Source organism: Lepidochelys kempii, chromosome 11, assembly GCF_965140285.1.
Source record: "Lepidochelys kempii isolate rLepKem1 chromosome 11, rLepKem1.hap1, whole genome shotgun sequence".
NCBI lineage: Eukaryota > Metazoa > Chordata > Testudines > Cheloniidae > Lepidochelys > Lepidochelys kempii.
Genome location: NC_136390.1, coordinates 26,538,059 through 26,556,065, shown reverse-complemented (window position 1 = coordinate 26,556,065; position 18,007 = coordinate 26,538,059). Strand labels below are relative to the sequence as shown.

The following is an 18,007-nucleotide window of genomic DNA, read 5'->3' as shown; positions in this document are numbered from 1 at the left end:
ATGATGTTCTTAAACTTTTTTCTTCCGAAGAATTTTCTCTGAACAATATTTTCTTTACAAAAACATATGTGCATTCCAATTACTAGTCTCTTGCAATTCATTGAAAAGGAACAGGCAAGTAGTTAATGCCAAAAATTGAATTGATGTTCATTATAATCTGGTGGAAACACTCCTGTAGTTGGTAAATACTGTGTGTATTGTATGGGGTTTGGGAAGGTTAAATTCCACTATTCTGCATGAAGGTTTTTTTAAATCGAGAGAATAGCTACAGTTTAAGTGAGAGCCTACGATATTGTTGTTCCATAGATGAAATAACTAGCAGTCACTCCTGTCAACTGTGCAGACACTATCCATAATGCTGCTAGGTAAACAAGTAAATAACGCAAATGTAACAAAACAAAAGGAGACATGGTAATTCAGCCCTGGGAGAAAGAACAGGGCTTGGGAGTGCAATGATCAATATTTCCCAGCTGTAATCAAATTTAGTGAGAAAATAAAATTTTCAAGCTTTAAAAAAATAACAAAATTATTAAACATATAACATGAAAATCAAGCACCATAGAAATCCAACATTAAAAATATTCCTGGTATACATTGCTGATATCACTTTATATGATTAATACTGAAAATGTTAAATATAATTTATTTTTCACCATTTATGCTATTGATTTAGCTTTTGCATTTCGCTCATATTAAACAATGAAAGCAGATACTTTTTGGCCCTTGGGAACTAGAACAGTGCTGTCACGTTTGGGTTCCCAAGATGTGTAAGTAACCTCTACAAAAAAAAGTTCAAACATTTTAATTTTCTTTTTTTGGTTTTTAAAAAGTCAAACTTTTCCATTCATATTGCTTTGTGTGGAAAAACCACCACCACCGAAATTTGGGTCTTAAAACTATATGACATTATCCTTCTTACTAGAATACACAAGTCAAATTCTGTCCTTGGGTATGTGCACACTTAATTGGCGCTGACTGACTTCAGTGGGATTTGTGCACACATCTTTGTTTCGACTACAGCTTCATTTGGAGAGAAAGTCACCTTTTACGGAGCCTTCCACCAAACAATGCTATTCAGAAGGTCAGACAGATAGCCAATAATATATTTCTGAATGCAGTTAATCTGCTTCTAGGCCAGGCCAGTGAGACAGAATTGGGGGTGAGAAAGTGCATACATTAAGAAAAAAAATAAAAGGAGACAGTTTTCTGTAAGAACTGGTTACTCTGCGTACAGCCATGCATCTGTGTTCCCTTTTCTAAAATGCTACTGTCCCTCTAGGATGGAAAGGAGATTTGGAAAGTTACATTTAACAAACATAGAATCAAACATACAAGCATATTAGGAGATTATAAATTCCCAGCACTACACAAGACCCAACACCAGGCAAACTGTCTCCATGGCAATTTCACTGCACTAATGGAGAAATATTCCCTGCACGGAAGTGGCCTGAGTCTCTAGAGATGGCCCAAGAAACCTATCATTGCAGTCAGTTGACTGTAATAAGGAATACAGCCACTAACAACACCTGGGGAAAGAGAGCATTTATATAAACAGAAAGGTTTGATTTCTCCTGCTTTCATCAAAATCAAAAGCAGTTGCCTCTTCCCATAGAAGATTTTACATATGATGTTCAAAATGAGTGTAATTGACCTATCTTCTGACCACAAATTCAAAGATTTTCATATCTGTCCATGCCAAATCACTGGTGTGCATTTACTTCAGACTATCAGCGTTTTTTGTATGTAGCATACAAATTAACCTTTCGATTACTAGCTGCATAAACACACAGGATTTGGCTGAAGTAAAAAAAAAAAATTTTTGTAATGACCCCATTCAAGTGGTCTTCCCCAGAATTACAGTTTATTTTTAAGAAGAAAAAAACTGCAGTCAAGTATTAAGTAAAGATAGTCACAGTTAACTATTTGTCAAAATGTCACTATTTGTCAGAATGCTGGAGTAGATAAAATCCTATAAATTGGCATTTACATGCTGAAATTTCAAATACAAAAACTACCAACCAAATTACCTTCTCTCCCCCTACATGAACCGAACCCTACACAGAGAATGGAATAGCAATTCCACTCTTTGTGCTACTCAGAGCAACACTTTTACTGATCTCCACAGAAATTCCATCTGAAAGCCACAGGAGGGCAGGCGGGTGATCAGACTGACAGTCTCTAATGCAGTTCTAACAGATTGCTTATTCTAATGACAAGCTCACACCAAGGAGATATCCAGCTATATTAGATGCACCATAAAGTAGAATTCCATGCTGGAAAATAGTGATTAAAAATTAAAATAAAGGTGAGAAATTAATAAGATCCTTTATAAATGTTTGTATCTCCTCTTCTGTGCCTTCCCGTGACCCTATGTGAATTTTATTACTTATGAAACATATTGTAAACTGCTTGCAGTCTTGCCAGCTGAAATAATTGGTCTAGCTCAAAAGTTTGCTGTGCAGCTTTTTACTTCCAGAAGCTGTTGGTACACTGGAAGAGAACAGAGCTCTGTGCAATTAGTGATAGCCATTCCAGAGGCCAATGTCTGCTTTCAGCTGTACCAGTGTAAGTCTAAAGCAAATCACTAACTTCAGTGCAGTTACTTCAGATTTACACTGGTTTAATTGAAAACAGACTTTGGAGCTAGATGCCTTATAATAGTTGTATGTATTGTTATTATGGTAGTTTAATTATTTTGTAACAAACCACAGTGAAAACCACATTAAAGAAGATCTCTTACAGGAAAAAAAAATCTTAACATTACATTTTCTGTTTATAAATTTCCACAGTTATTTACCAAGTAAATGCTCTATGATTTCATGACTACAACAGCCCAGTTACTCCAGATGAACTTAATTGAACATTGTAGTAACAAATAAATTAAAAATATAATTTTCCATTCATAGACAAGCTACTGTATAATTGCAGCTATCATATGACCATTTATGCTCTAGAAAAATTACCTGAAATTGTGTTCACTTGTAGTAAATTAATTCAATTTAGTGGTTAACAAAGACAAAATCATTTAATCACAAATTCCTTCATTTCTTTTGAGAAAAGCCATTGGCACATACCAAATTTTAAGGTTAAAATTAAACAAAAGACTTTTCAGATCTTGCTTCACATACACACACAAAAAATCAATACCAATATTTTGCCCCATCTGGGTGTTTTTATCAACTCCAAATGCAGAAAATGATCTTGTCCTAAAAAGTTATTACAGACAAGCGTGAGCATGAGAGGGATTACCAACATGTCCAATTCCAATATTACATGTATCTGTATGTAGGATTTTTTTTAAGCTTTGTTGAACACTAGGATCTTCCTTGCCTCTATGGATTTCCAGGAGCATGAACATTTCATCTGAGTGTTAAAGAATCAGGGGATTTCTACCATTCCGGGAAATGAGCTAAACTGGTGGAGGCTAGACTAGGATGAACCAGACAATGGCAGGCATTACTAGGTTTGGCTGCAAGTAGTTACAGCCTGATGGTCAGCAGTTCTGTTGCTATGAGGTGGAAGGTGCCATTAATTAGATGTTTGTTAAGTATGATAACTTAAAGCAATATTGATTATTTAGACTAGGGGTTGTTTTGTTTTTTTATGTTTTAAGATTTAGTTCTGTATTACATATGTTCCTAAAGTGCGCAATAGAGACCTGAAACTTTAAAAAAAAAAATCCAACCTGCAATAATTAGTATTGCTTATATAGGCTCCTAAAATTGTGGTTCATGGACTCCTCCTCCTAATTTTTTCAACTGCTAAACAGCATTAAGAGACACTAAAAATATATAAAAAGAAAAGGAGTACTTGTGGCACCTCAGAGACTAACCAATTTATTTGAGCATAAGCTTTCGTGAGCTACAGCTCACTTCATCGGATGCATACTGTGGAAAGTGTAGAAGATCTTTTATATACACAAAGCATGAAAAAATACCTCCCCCCACCCCACTCTCCTGCTGCTAATAGCTTATCTAAAGTGATCACTCTCCTTACAATGTGTATGATAATCAAGTTGGGCCATTTCCAGCACAAATCCAGGGTTTAACAAGAACGTCTGAGGGGGGGTTAGGAAAAAACAAGGGGAAATCGGTTACCTTGCATAATGACTTAGCCACTCCCAGTCTCTATTCAAGCCTAAGTTAATTGTATCCAATTTGCAAATGAATTCCAATTCAACAGTTTCTCGCTGGAGTCTGGATTTGAAGTTTTTTTGTTGAAGAATTGCAACTTTCATGTCTGTAATCGCATGACCAGAGAGATTGAAGTGTTCTCCAATTGGTTTATGAATGTTATAATTCTTGACATCTGATTTGTGTCCACTTATTCTTTTACGTAGAGACTGTCCAGTTTGACCAATGTATATGGCAGAGGGGCATTGCTGGCATATATCACAGTCTGCTGTTTCGACCTTCAGGAGGAGTCCACCTAGAATCCTTCTTTCTGTAGTGTTGGTAGGGAGGTCTCTGTGGATTAGTATGTTGTTCAGAGGTATGTTGGAAATATTCCTTGAGTCGGAGACGTCGAAAATAGGATTCTAGGTCACCACAGAACTGTATCATGTTCGTGGGCACTGCATTTAGCCGTATGGAATGGAAATCTATCAACTGCATGAAAAAACTTGTACAGATACAGACAGACATCATCTTCCTTTCCAAATGCAAACAGATGGACATCGTACCAAAAAGACTGAAGGTAAAAAATCCATTACAATCTACATACCACACAGACTATGCTGACAGCTTGTGCCACACGCTCTCAAAGAAACTGCAGAATCACCTGATCAACATCCTCTACAGCAAACAGGGAAAGATTAAGAATGAGCTCTCAAAAATGGATACTCTCATAAAAAACCAACCTTCCACACAAACTTCCTCGTGGCTGGACTTCACTAAAACTAAACAAGCCATTTACAACACACACTTGAATAGAGACTGGGAGTGGCTAAGTCATTATGCAAGGTAACCTATTTCCCCTTGTTTTTTCCTAACCCCCCCTCAGACGTTCTTGTTAAACCCTGGATTTGTGCTGGAAATGGCCCACCTTGATTATCATACACATTGTAAGGAGAGTGGTCACTTTAGATAAGCTATTGCCAGCAGGAGAGTGGGGTGGGGGGAGGTATTTTTTCATGCTTTGTGTATATAAAAGATCTTCTACACTTTCCACAGTATGCATCCGATGAAGTGAGCTGTAGCTCACGAAAGCTTATGCTCAAATAAATTGGTTAGTCTCTGAGGTGCCACAAGTACTCCTTTTCTTTTTGCGAATACAGACTAACACGGCTGTTACTCTGAAACCTAAAAATATATACTTCCGTAATACTACTTTTCTGCATAAGCAATGTTATAGTTGCCACAGACACTATGCAATCATAAATGAGAGGGAAGCAGACCACATACTCATGAAGAGGAGGAAGCAGATTGTTCATGAGACTCTCTCTGTAAAATATGGCCCTTATCATGGAAGGGTTTGGCACCTCTGGTCTATTATAACTTCAAGTAAATACCTCCTCTGTTTTATCTACCCTGAACTGGATCGGCTTGGGAAAGTGACAAGCTAGCTTTTTAAGAATATCATCTCTGTCCTCTCTCAAACCCTTAGAAGAGATTGTGACCACCTCTGATACTGAGATAAGCACAGAGGCAGCTATGGCTGCTGTTCCCCGTAAGGGCAATGAAGGCACCTGCAGTCACAAAGGATATGTCTACACTGCAGTTAGACACCCATGGCTGGCACAGGCCAGCCAGCTTGAGCTTGTGGGGGCTGTTTAACTGAGATATAGAAATATGGGCTCTAGCTGCAGCCTGAGCTCTGTGACCCTCTCACCTCGACTCCAGTCTGAGTCAGAATATCTACAATGCAATTAAGCAGCCCCTTCGTCCACTAGTCCAGGCCAGCCATGGGTTTTAATTGCAGTGTAGACATACCCCCCAAGGGCAAAAAGTGATCTAAAGATTCTAAGGAGCCATTAAAATGGCCAACTTTGCAGAATGGTAATCTTGAAAGGAATTATTCTGCTTTAGCACAGTGATTCAAAGTGGTAAGCAACATCAGTAAAAAAAAGGCAGAAGATGCAGCAATACATGAATTAAGCTTCTATGCACATCCATCCCCAAACTCAAAGGCTTTAAAGTTCTTCCAAAGACACTATGGTGAAATTAGGTACTCATGAAAGTGAATGTTTAGTACTGTTCTGAGACTAGTACAATGCAGACAGATGCTGTGCAAATTTCCTTATACAACTGTCACTCCAATTCAATCCTGATTTATTATTTCCTATTCCAGTGCTTGTATTTCTCTGAGCAAAAAAACCTGCTAGTTATGGCAAATAATACAGCAGGTCAATAGTTTGCGGTCTAATGGTGATGCAACTAATTTTTAGTTATGGCAACTCAAACCCAGTCTTCATGAGGTGAGACTAGTGAACTAACTCACTAGCCACCTTGGTACCCCAATGTTCCATTTTTTCTGGTTCTGTATTATATATATGAACCTAGTAGACTGAATAATCATTTATCATGGAAGTGTCTTTTACCAGTTCAGTATAGTTCATCATCATTTGGAAATTTTGTATTTGTGTGTTGAAAACTTGTATGACTGTTTTGCAATTCAAAGAAAGATTTAAACATCTAGAATTAAAAATAAATACATATTTTGTTTCACTGTTTCTTACCATTTCTCCACCTATTCAGTTCCATCTCCAGATGCTGGATAACATTCTTCAAACTCTTGTTTTTGTCTTTTTCCTTCTCATACTTTTTCTTCCATTCTTCTGCAGTCAGCTCTAGATTCACAGAAACTGTGTTCTTAATAGTCTTGGCTCTGAGCAATAATAAGGAAGGCATGAAAACAAGTGATTAAATTGTTTTCATCACATTATTTCTCTCAGTGTGACATAGCAAGGATTCAGATTTAAAAAAACAGAACCAAAAAACTGAATGCCTGCACCTTAGGAAATAAAGTACAATGCCACAGTTCATTCTTCTCTTAAACACCTTGGCTTCTTGGAGCTTAAATATGAACATTTTCATATAGCAAATACAGCAAACTGGTTAGTAAAGGGGTCAAGTCTCAAAAAGAAGATCCACTTTGAGGTACAGAAGTTCAAAAAAATCCCTTTTAAATTAACACACCCCCCCAAAAAAAACAAAACAAAAAAAAACCATGCTGTGGGAGGTGTTCAGCACCAGAAAGTTTTGCCTTAATTTTCTTCAATTTAGTTAAAACTCATGTCTGTGAAGAATTCTCTCCCACAGCTTGGTTAGAAGAAGGATTCTGCATGTAGAGTTAGGAACAGATTTTAATATAAATTTTGTGATTCACCTTGGACAGTATAAAGTAACACTGTGTACCACTTTAGCACAAAAATATTAGATCCAGCTGAATTTGCAGAGGGAGTTTAAGTAGGCAGAATGTAATTACCCAAACTGTAATGTGGTTGGGATGTCATGGCTAACCCTGTTCTCTCAAAAAGAGAGAAAAAAAATCTTTAATGACCACAGCTCGTAAAAATGGATAACACTACTTCCCCTCTAAAGCTGCCTCCGTCCATGGAATGCTGCCCCCCCCTAAAGCCATAGTGTGGCACTGTCTCAGAAATGATTAAATTATTAAAATCACAGCACAAGTGCATGAAGAACGCTGGCCTTTCCGAGGGTGTCTCCCATCGAGATTACTGACCAGGGCCAAAACTGCTGAACTTGAGAGATCCTGCCTGATGTGCTCCAAGAGGGATACAGGCCAATAATACTAATAAATGTTTAAATTGTTGGTACTCAATATCCAAAAGCCTTTGTGTGCCCTAGAAAAGCATAAACAAAACTACAAGCCTTATTATACTGTTAGAGTAGGAAGTAAGCAAAACCCTAATACATATATCAACAGTAACAATGAATGAAGTTGATTCAGTTGCAATTATTTTACCCCAGCAGGGATTGCAGTTTTGCACAAAAAAATCCCCACACAACTCACCACCCAAAACATGCAGAAGAATTAGCAGGGCATCTGCTTTTGAATATATATTTTCTAAAAATAAAATGAGTTAGGAATAGAACAGAGCGAATAACTGATTTTTCAGTTTGGGGGCCAAAGTGAAAAATTAAAAATTCAATTTTAGGTTCAAATCAATTTTTTTGTTTTTTCCTCACGAGAAGGGGTACAAAATTGTTTTGGGTCAAAGAAAACATTTTGTTCAACCATATATAAATGTCAGTTTTTTTGTTTTATTTTGGATCATTTTCAGGTGGGTTTTTTTTTTTTTTACTTTAAATAAAAAATCTAAACTTAGAAACAAAATGCCATTTTGAAATGAAAAGTCAAAACATTTCAAAATTGTCAAAACACGCAGTTTAGATTTTAAAAAAATCCCCAATTTTTTTCACCTGAAACTATTTAATAAATTCAACTCAAATTAGCAAATAGTTTCAGTGACATGGAAAAAAAAATGCAGTTTTCAGTGAATTTACTGTTCGCCACACAAATATCACCAGCTCTAGTTAGTCAAGCTACAGTGTTGACTGCCCTTGGATTGCTCATCTATTGAGCCGATCAGAGTGAAGGCAACAGTATCAGGTTAAACAAACTTAAAGCAAAGGAATATTAAATACACCTAGGACAAGCAATTTAACAATCAAAAGATGCAGTGTATAAAAGCACATATGCAGAAGAGCTGATAAAGAAACTACTTTTCTAAATAGATTACTTCCAATGACTAGCCCAGAGACACAGGCTAATTATTAGCTGAAAAGCCTGATTATCACAATTCTTTTAACAAACTTTCTTCATGGCTCCATTAGGTGATTCTAAAAGCGTGGTTGATAACAAAAAAATCCTGAAGCCCTCTTTCACATTACCCACAGCCGGGCCGGCATCCTGGCCCTAAATAAGAAATATTATATATGATAAAAAATAAAACAGGTTTCAGAGTAACAGCCGTGTTAGTCGGTCTTTGCAAAAAGAAAAGGAGTACTTGTGGCACCTTAGAGACAAACCAATTTATTTGAGCATGAGCTTTCGTGAGCTACAGCTCACTTCATCGGATGCATACCGTGGAAACTGCAGTAAACATTATATACACACAGAGACCACGAAACAATACCCCCTCCCACCCCACTGTCCTGCTGGTAATATCTTATCTAAAGTGATCATCAAGTTGGGCCATTTCCAGCACAAGGAGAGTGAGTTTGTATGGGGGTGGGGGTATGAGAAAACCTGGATTTGTGCTGGAAATGGCCCACCTTGATTATCATGCACATTGTAGGGAGAATGGTCACTTTTGATAAGCTATTACCAGCAGGAGAGTGCGTTTGTGTGTGTGGTTTTTTTGGAGGGGGGTGAGGGAGTGAGAGAACCTGGATATGTGCTGGAAATGACCCACCTTGATTATCATACACATTGTGAAGAGAATGGTCACTTTGGATGGGCTATTACCAGCAGGAGATTGAGTTGGGGGGGAGGGTGAGAAAACCTGGATTTGTGCTGGAAATGGCCCAATTTGATGATCACTTTAGATAAGCTATTACCAGCAGGACAGTGGGGTGGGAGGGGGTATTGTTTCATGGTCTCTGTGTATATATAATGTCTACTGCAGTTTCCACGGTATGCATCCGATGAAGTGAGCTGTAGCTCACGAAAGCTCATGCTCAAATAAATTGGTTAGTCTCTAAGGTGCCACAAGTACTCCTTTTCTTTTTGCAAAAAATAAAACATATCTTGAGATAAAATTGCCCCTAAAATTCCCCCTCCTAGAAAAATACTTAGCGTTTTTAGCACGATACTTTGTTATTTCTAGTTTTACATATGACATAGTAAGTGAAACAAATTCACAGCACTGCATCTATTATTCATGCAGCAGAAATTAAGGCTCTCGTTAGCCAAGCTGTGCTAAGTCATACAGTTTCTAAAAACTCATTTGCCTTCTGAACATAAGGTCTATTTTTGAATCCCAGAGAGATGAAAATCCAAATACAGAAATTGGACTTCAGATGTTCAGTGAGCTTCGCTATGTATGTATAAAATGAGGTTTTGATACATATATCGCACTATCTACACACAGTGAATGTGCATATCATTTCCAGTAATATTAGAGGGGATTAATACACGTTTATGAAGGGAAAGTACCTTTCACGTTCTTACAGCTTTAAAAATATGTTAACCTATAGTCACCTAAACGGAACTGTAAAATTATATGGTATCCAACTTTGTAGAGATAAAGGTCAGAACACACCAACAGGCAGCTCAGTGTTAACCTCATCGAGGCCCCAATGAAGCATTTACTCACATGCTTAAAGTTAAGCACCTATTTTACTGCTTCACTGGACTGAAGCTCTATCCAAAAAGGAAAAGGGACAAGCAATTTATTCAGACAGATGTAGTTGGCGCAATAGGGACTATTTATTTTGTTATGTTATGAGGAGGTGTAAACATTCACCGCCAGAATGAACTGAATTCAAAGTGAAAAAATTACAGGTATGAAGTTGACAGCATTGTGACCCCATCATACTGTTTAACAGTAACTCCCTGCTCCCAGTCTCTAACACCGGGCAGTATTCAAGCCAATAAGCCACAACCACTGATCCATTACATAGCAATGTTTTTATAATTATTATTATTGCATCCTAATATTTGCATTTACTCAGTTTCACTACTCAGTTATTACATATCAATAAGGAGCAAATGTCTCCAAGAAATGTAATTGATTTTTGCATGATATACGTTTAAATGAAAACAAAATTAATGAACAAGAAAATCTTTAATAATCCCTCAGTCTAAGCATAGAAACGACTATTTCTCCATTTTATAGTGATTTTTGAATTATAGTTTTGTCATAACTACAATGGGCCAGATGTTCCACTCCCACCAAAAACCCAGAATGAAAACCCCCATAAAATTCTCCCTGGGGAGTTCTTCCGCATGCTCCTATTCAAAGTGAGCAGTTTATGGTGCCACAGAGTGGGAAGGGGACAAAGATCCTTCCCCAATGGCAGCAGAACTCACAGGAAGTCAGTCATGCTTCCCATAGCTCATGTCTGCTTTGCCACGTCTGGGTCCTAGCAGATGCCAAGGGCAAGTTAATACTGGAGCAGCATCAGAATGTCCATAAGAGAAGAGTGCTGCAGAATGGCTCCACTCACTGTCACCTCTGGCTCCACCCACTAACTGCCCCACACAGCAAAGCTCCAAATGCATAGGGGGGGACAGGAATTGTGAGCCTTTTCACCTCCTCCTTTGCCCCCTCACTGCTCCCCCACCCCAACATATTGCACTCTTTATGCCCCTTTCTGTCTATATGCAAGGAAGGCATCATCATCAGGCACTGATTAAGAAATACAGGTCCCATCCTTCTCCCACTGAAGTCAATAGCAAAACTCCTATCAACTTTAATAGAAGCTGGAATGGGGCCATAATGAATAAAGGGTTGCCAGGTAAAACTTTACACATTCTTATACTATCCCCTGTAAAATGCTCCTTCAGAAGGGTGGGTTTTGTTGCAGTTTGTGCACCTGAAAAAACATAACCCAATTTCTGACAGATAAATGAGATTCCAATATATTATACAATGGTTAAGTAAATTACATTGCAAAGAGCAATTATTAGCACATATTGTTTTGTTTATCAGTCATACACTACACAAAGCAAGTCATTTCCAAAAGTATCAGAGGCTCCATAGATTATAATAAAAAACACTAATTATTCAATGAGTCTGGCATATTTTTACAGACTCCCACCATGGACTTCATAGAACTGTTTCTTGTGGACCAGTGAGAGACAAAGATTTTCATTCTGACCATTTCCACCCTTTTTGCTTCATCCTTGCCTTCATCTCCAGAGATCTTTAAAAGTGGCAAGATCCCATTTATGCATAAACCTACTGAAAAAGACATTACACACAAATCCACATTATATTCCTTCTAAGTGGCAGCAGAAAATGCTTCCTTTGCAGTCCCGTCAGTTACATCAAGCTGTCATTCAAGGGAAAACTAAACCTCAAAAGCTTCAAAAGCAGCCTCAAGTGAAAGCTCTCTAGATGAAGCAAAACCAGAAGTTGGCTACTGGGTTAGCTCGGGGATGAAAAACACAGTGCTGTTGCCATTTCCATAACATTTTAAAGTGATGCTACTGTGCTTAGTCCTTCCAGTGACAAGCTTTGAACTCTTGACTAGTGTAGTTTCTTGCCATCGTAAGATTTATTTTTTCTTATAATCCAAGGAACAACTTTCCCATTTATATTTCTGAAGCATCCTTCAGGACAAAATAATTTTTTTTAACTACAGTTTGTACAGAAACTGAAGCCTCTATTTAAAAACCAATGTCCACCTAACATAGTTCTCTTCTAAACACTCTGCAGTTCAGCTGGTTCAGAACCTGCAGCCAGGGCGGGAAGACAGAAGAAACAACGTCCAGGCCAATGCTGGGTGGACTCACCTTTGTCCAAACATTAGGGTAGACTTGGTTTCTGCTTCATTGAAGATAGAGGGAGAACAGCAGATAACAATGGTAGTTCTGCAGTTCCCACCTAGGGAGTCTTGAAGAATTCGGGTCATTTTGCTGTCTCGGTATGGAACATGGGTTTTCTAATTGAAAGACAGATAAATTACTCTTCAAACAATGTTTTTAATAGGCACATTAGAAAGAGCACGAGGTACCAACAATTTAGACTTTACTGAGTTTGCAACGTGTGACATAGGTATACTTGTTTTAATTCTATTAAGATGTGTTGTGCCTGCTAATAGTTCAACTGGTAGTCATTAGCAGTTAGTTTTCATTATACTTTCTAGATTCAGTAGAAAAGGACAGTGTTATATTAGTTTACAGTTCAAAGCTAATACTCTCCTTTCTCCTTCCTAAATGGAGATGTCGGCTTATTTCATGTATCCATGGTAAAGAAAGCTGATTGACAAATATAGCTTTTTTTATTATTATTTAGTAGCACAAAAAGTAAAAAGGATTACTTACAGTTCCCTCTGCCAAGGCTGAGATCACGTTGCCCAGAGCAGACAAAGACTTATTGATATTTTTAGCTTCATCAAGAACAGAGCCCTCTGCTCCAGTTTTGCTGACCTACCAGATAGCAGAAATATGTCAGATTAAACTGTCAATGAGGGCTTGTGCAAATAATGTTACGATACAGAAAGAGACAATGGAAAAGTTACAGAACCTTGGAAGAGAAAAAAAATGTTACCCTCAAACTAAAGAAGTTATTTTAAAAAATGTATCTAATACTTTTAAAGCATCTTAGAAAAAGTCTATTTAATGGCATTTTCCCATCTTTCTCTTGGTTCTCTTCCCATTAGCTCAAAGTAGAAACATCGTCTATGGGTGGGTCCTTACTTGGTCAAAGGAACCACTGAGTTCAATGGGAATTTTAAGAAGTGTAGGATCAGGCCATATGTGTCTTTTTAATTGTACCGCTGAAGGTACAATATATGCCTGATATTACTTCTGCATCCAGCTGTGGGAAATGGATGCTACCTCACGGACAAGTGAAAAATTTTTCCACCAATGAACAGGCTAGCCTACTGAGAGGCTACATAATTTCAGGTTGTCTTCTGAATGCCCCCAAACCAATTTAACAAAATCACAAATCTGTGAATTTAAGGATGAGGGGAAGCTAACTGGGAACTCATTTTCCAAACTGCTGTAACAATATTCTGAATTCTCTAATGGACATAAAATAAATCCATGCATACATTTCTTTAAGTGAAAGTGCTTTTTGCTGCCAATCACCAATAGAATTATCAACCAATATATGAAGAAGGCTATTTTACCAACCATGCAATATACTGCAACTCAACATTTTATTTTACCCATTTGTCTCTAAAGTGAAAAAAAAAATAAAGTCTATTACCATTATGGAACACCCATCTATGCTATTTATGTTTGATTATTTTTCAAATACTTTAGTCCAAAGCGTGTGGGTGGACAGTGCAGAGATATGCAACAAAGTCCTAAATTAGATCTGAAGTAATCCTTCTAACCAAGGAATTTTTTATTACTATTTATTTGCAACCAGACATTCCTTTTGGCTGCATGTTAAGAACATTTTCTTTGATGTTCAGATCAATTCTGGGCAACAAAATGGAGATTTGTTCCATTGTAATTCTGTTTGGGCTCATTCTTCTGAGTAAACAGATATAAATTTCATTCTGCTTAACATTTTTTCTGTATCCAAATGAAAGCAAAAATAGCTTATGCCATCAGTGTTATGAAAATTATCATGCAGGGAGCCTCAATAACATATATGTAGCCTTCAGCGATATCAACTGTATTGAATACTAATATCTCAACACCCTAATATGCTAAAAAACGGAAGCACTGGAAATGGGGTATGTCTGAATTAAAACTACAGTAATGGCCCAATCTAACATCTTACAGAAAGGTTACATGACACACACACACCCAAACAAAAACTGGTGGAAAGTCTATACTCATGCCCATAACAGTTTTCTCTAGATGCTAGTGAACAAACCTGGCCTTCCATTAAAGTAAACATGAAGATACATGCTCTGATACAGGATGTGTCAAGTTACATGAAAATTATATTGTTGCAATTTGCTCCATTACAAATTAAAGACCAACTACAGATGCTGTGTTTTGCATTTCGTTCTAGTTAGTACTACTGACCTGTTGCTTTCCCCGACCTTGAACTCCAAACATGTCACAGATTAAGTTTGAGCCAATATTCTTACCTACATACTAGACTTTTAATAATAATAATAATAATAGATATGCAACATTTAAGTAGCATAAGCTACATCCATAGATTTAAGTTGCACCAAAACACACTCAATTTAGGAATACAGTAATACTTCTAAGCCTGGTAAAAATTACTGATAAAAATGTACTCATTACCTTTTCACTTCCAGCCAAGTCCACCAGATAAAGCTTTCCACTGAGTTTCTTTTCAGTTTCTACATTCTCTTGTTTAATATTAATCAGGAAGATACTGTGGCTTCTAGAGCTGTGTTCATTCATATCTATAAAGAAATAATACTTTTAATGGTTTTGTTTAACATTCCCATTTGTAGAAATTTTTAAAATCTGCCAATATGTGTTCTTATTTCATTTTATCATAGTTGGCCTGTGACTAGTCAATAAGCATGGAAACTCCACACAATAGTCTACTTGAAAGTATAAATTTCAGACAACAACTTCTTGAACCCTTCTGAAAGCAGTTGCCCCTCAAGAGTAGTGACTAACATTTATGCTATCTAGAATGAGCTTTTATTTTCCACTCACATGGCTAAAAATTAGCCAGATTCATGATAAATGACATGATCTTGGGGTGATGGGGTGGAAAATGTGAAGTGTTTCTTTAGAAGGACCCTCACCAAATAATTTTTCTTAAACAGCATACACTTTGGGCTTAAATTGAGAATCCTAATTTGTTTTCATTAAAATAAAAAGTCAATGAAAACCCAAGAGATTTAGGAGTACAAAGCAGAATTACAGATGATATTCCTGTGATCAGAAGTACCCCTATATTCACACCCTACACATTACTGTAATAATCTCTGTGCAAAATATGCCCTGTCAGGTATCATTTAAAAACTAACACCACACTGATCAATCTTCTTGTGTAACCTATGTATGAGATGCATATTAAGAGTTATGAACAAACTGAAATTACTACTACAGTGTGTTTACCAGACAAGTCTGGGGAGGAGGTAAACAAACGACAAGATGATGCCTCTACCCAGGTGTCAAAGTGGATTGGCAATCACCAGTCAAGTGGCCATTTTTTGGCAATGAAGGGGGGCAGGAACAGATCTATCTGCATCTTAGCAAACATGGAACCTCTTTCACCAAGAGACTTCATATTTCTTTTCTCACAGCTGGAATGAACTTTATCTAGTGGTAATCCTCAGGAAAATGAATTTCAACGGGTAACTGAACTATAAAAGTGCAGGGCAAAAACATCCCAAGCTCTCTCGTTTCTTTTCACATAAGATGACAAAGGAACCAGCCCTTGGACTTCGGGACCGACTGATCCTGATTTGAGAATTTGGTTACCCCTGTTGCTGGGAACATGTCGTAAAGATTTTACCTTAAACCAAGTCTAGCTTGTAAGTTTCAGCTAGTAGGAGGCGTTTTATCTTTTTTTTTTTTAAATAACCATTTCTAACTTTAATACCTTATACTCACTCAAAACTTCTCTTTGTAGTTAAATACATTTGTCTAAACTAATCCAGTTGCCAAATAAAAGTAGCAAATTGTTGAATATTGACCTTTTAGTGGGGGCAACAGAACTTTAATATCTAACCTGCCCAGGCAAGGGCTGGACAGTGCAGAACATGTTTCTGGGAAAATCTGGGACTGGGAGTGTTTTGGTATCACCCTGCAACTAGTAATCCAGGCTGGCAGAAGACAGAGTGTCAGCAGCCCTCTAGTCACAAGCTACTGGGGTTGGAGTTGCTGGACCAGGGGTGTAGCTATACACAGACACTCAGGGTGTGGCCTGCACGCTGTTAGGTTGTTTGTGAGCAGCCCTGGTTGGAAGCTACAATAGCAAAGCATTGTGAGGCTCCCAAGGTTGCGGGGCAGACGGTGACACAGCCTCTCGCTGGTCTGGATTGCACCCCCCCGAACGTGACAATTCCCCTGCTGTGTTTGGTAACAAGGACATAGCATGCGCACACACACACACACACACACACACACACACACAGGCATTATTAAGAAAGATACATTATTAAGAAAGATAGTACTGTAACAAGAGAATGACTACAGTATATTGGAATGGGAAGGAAGTTTGTTAAGGTGTGGAGTGCAAGTGTTTTTGAGAATTATGATGCAAGTCACAAAGCATCTGAGTTGAAATGGGTCTGGATGTAATCGTTGCCATGGAGTTCCTCAGAAATACACATGAGGATTTGTATGGGAATTTTAAAGCGATTTTTGTTGCTTGTGTGTCAGAGTGAGAGCCCTGGGGCCTGGAATCCTCAGTGATCCACACAATAGGTACAGCATGGTCAGGTGCAGTGCAAGTTTCCATACAACATAAGCTTGGATCTAACCACATTGTGTTGGAGGTTGTAGTGAGATATCCAAGAGAAGATGTCAGACAAGTAACCACCTCCTTTCCCTCCACCCCCACCTCTCTATCACCACTGGCTTTCTTCTCTCCCAAGCTTGGAATCTTTGTGTTCACTTCAGTTCCACTCTGTTTCTCCCCTCACTTTCTCTACAGCATTCCCAAAGTTTTCCTCTTCCTCTCCCTACTTTCAACCCTGGCACTAGTTCGTTCTCTGGTTGATTCCTGTCTGGACTTCTACACCTTGGTGTGGGGCTGGATATGAGGTTAGAGTAGATTTGGGTGTTCAGTCAAAAGAAAGACAGAAAGAAAAGCTGTTCTATAGAAGTTTTTTAGGTGTGGCAAGAAAGGCAAAGCAAAAGCAGAAGAGCACAGTACTTCAGAAAAGAAGGAGGTGAGAGTGTAGGGGAAAATCCACTGAGTAACAGCAAACTGAAGAACAAGAAGGATTCAGAAGGAACTGCCAGAATTGGCTAGGAGGTAGTCATTTGCTTTTTTAGGGAAGAAGTTTCCAAATATACTTGAGTAATGAGATTTGTCTGTGCCAAAGTCACTAGTTGCATCAAAGGCAACCTATGTTATAGTCTGGGGACTGGATCAAAGATATCGGTCTTTTTCATCACCATGCCTAGCATGGTATAATGCACCATGACAATAGTTACAGATCTGGTATAGGATGCAGTAAAAATACAAAATAATAAATACATGTTTTAAAAGGTTTATTTGCTTTCCAGCTACTGGAACTCAGTCCAGGCCACTGCTTCAGTGGGATAAGGAAACACAGCAAAAGACAGAGCAGAATAAGAGCCTATTCTGCCGTCTTTATGTGTTATTGTGAGCAACTGATTCCTCCACAAATTTGAATTATAATACAGAAAAAGGATAAACAATTCCACTTTTTAAAATCTTATTTGTTATATTCAGGTCTCAAAACTCTAAATGTAGCCAATGAAATGTATGCATGCAAAGAAG

The 18,007-nt window shown here is 37.8% G+C and overlaps 1 protein-coding gene across 1 annotated transcript in view; it reads right to left on the bottom strand.

Moving 5' to 3' along the window:
* KIF5C (kinesin family member 5C) overlaps positions 1-18,007 on the bottom strand; it is a 119,594-nt gene that overhangs the window by 46,334 nt on the left and 55,253 nt on the right. The window contains exons 8-11 of the mRNA XM_073305437.1: positions 14,854-14,978; positions 12,958-13,062; positions 12,427-12,575; positions 6,677-6,825 (exon numbers count right to left, since the gene is read on the bottom strand). Of these exons, the coding sequence (XP_073161538.1) occupies positions 6,677-6,825; positions 12,427-12,575; positions 12,958-13,062; positions 14,854-14,978 (528 nt within the window). The remainder of the gene's footprint in view (positions 1-6,676; positions 6,826-12,426; positions 12,576-12,957; positions 13,063-14,853; positions 14,979-18,007) is intronic.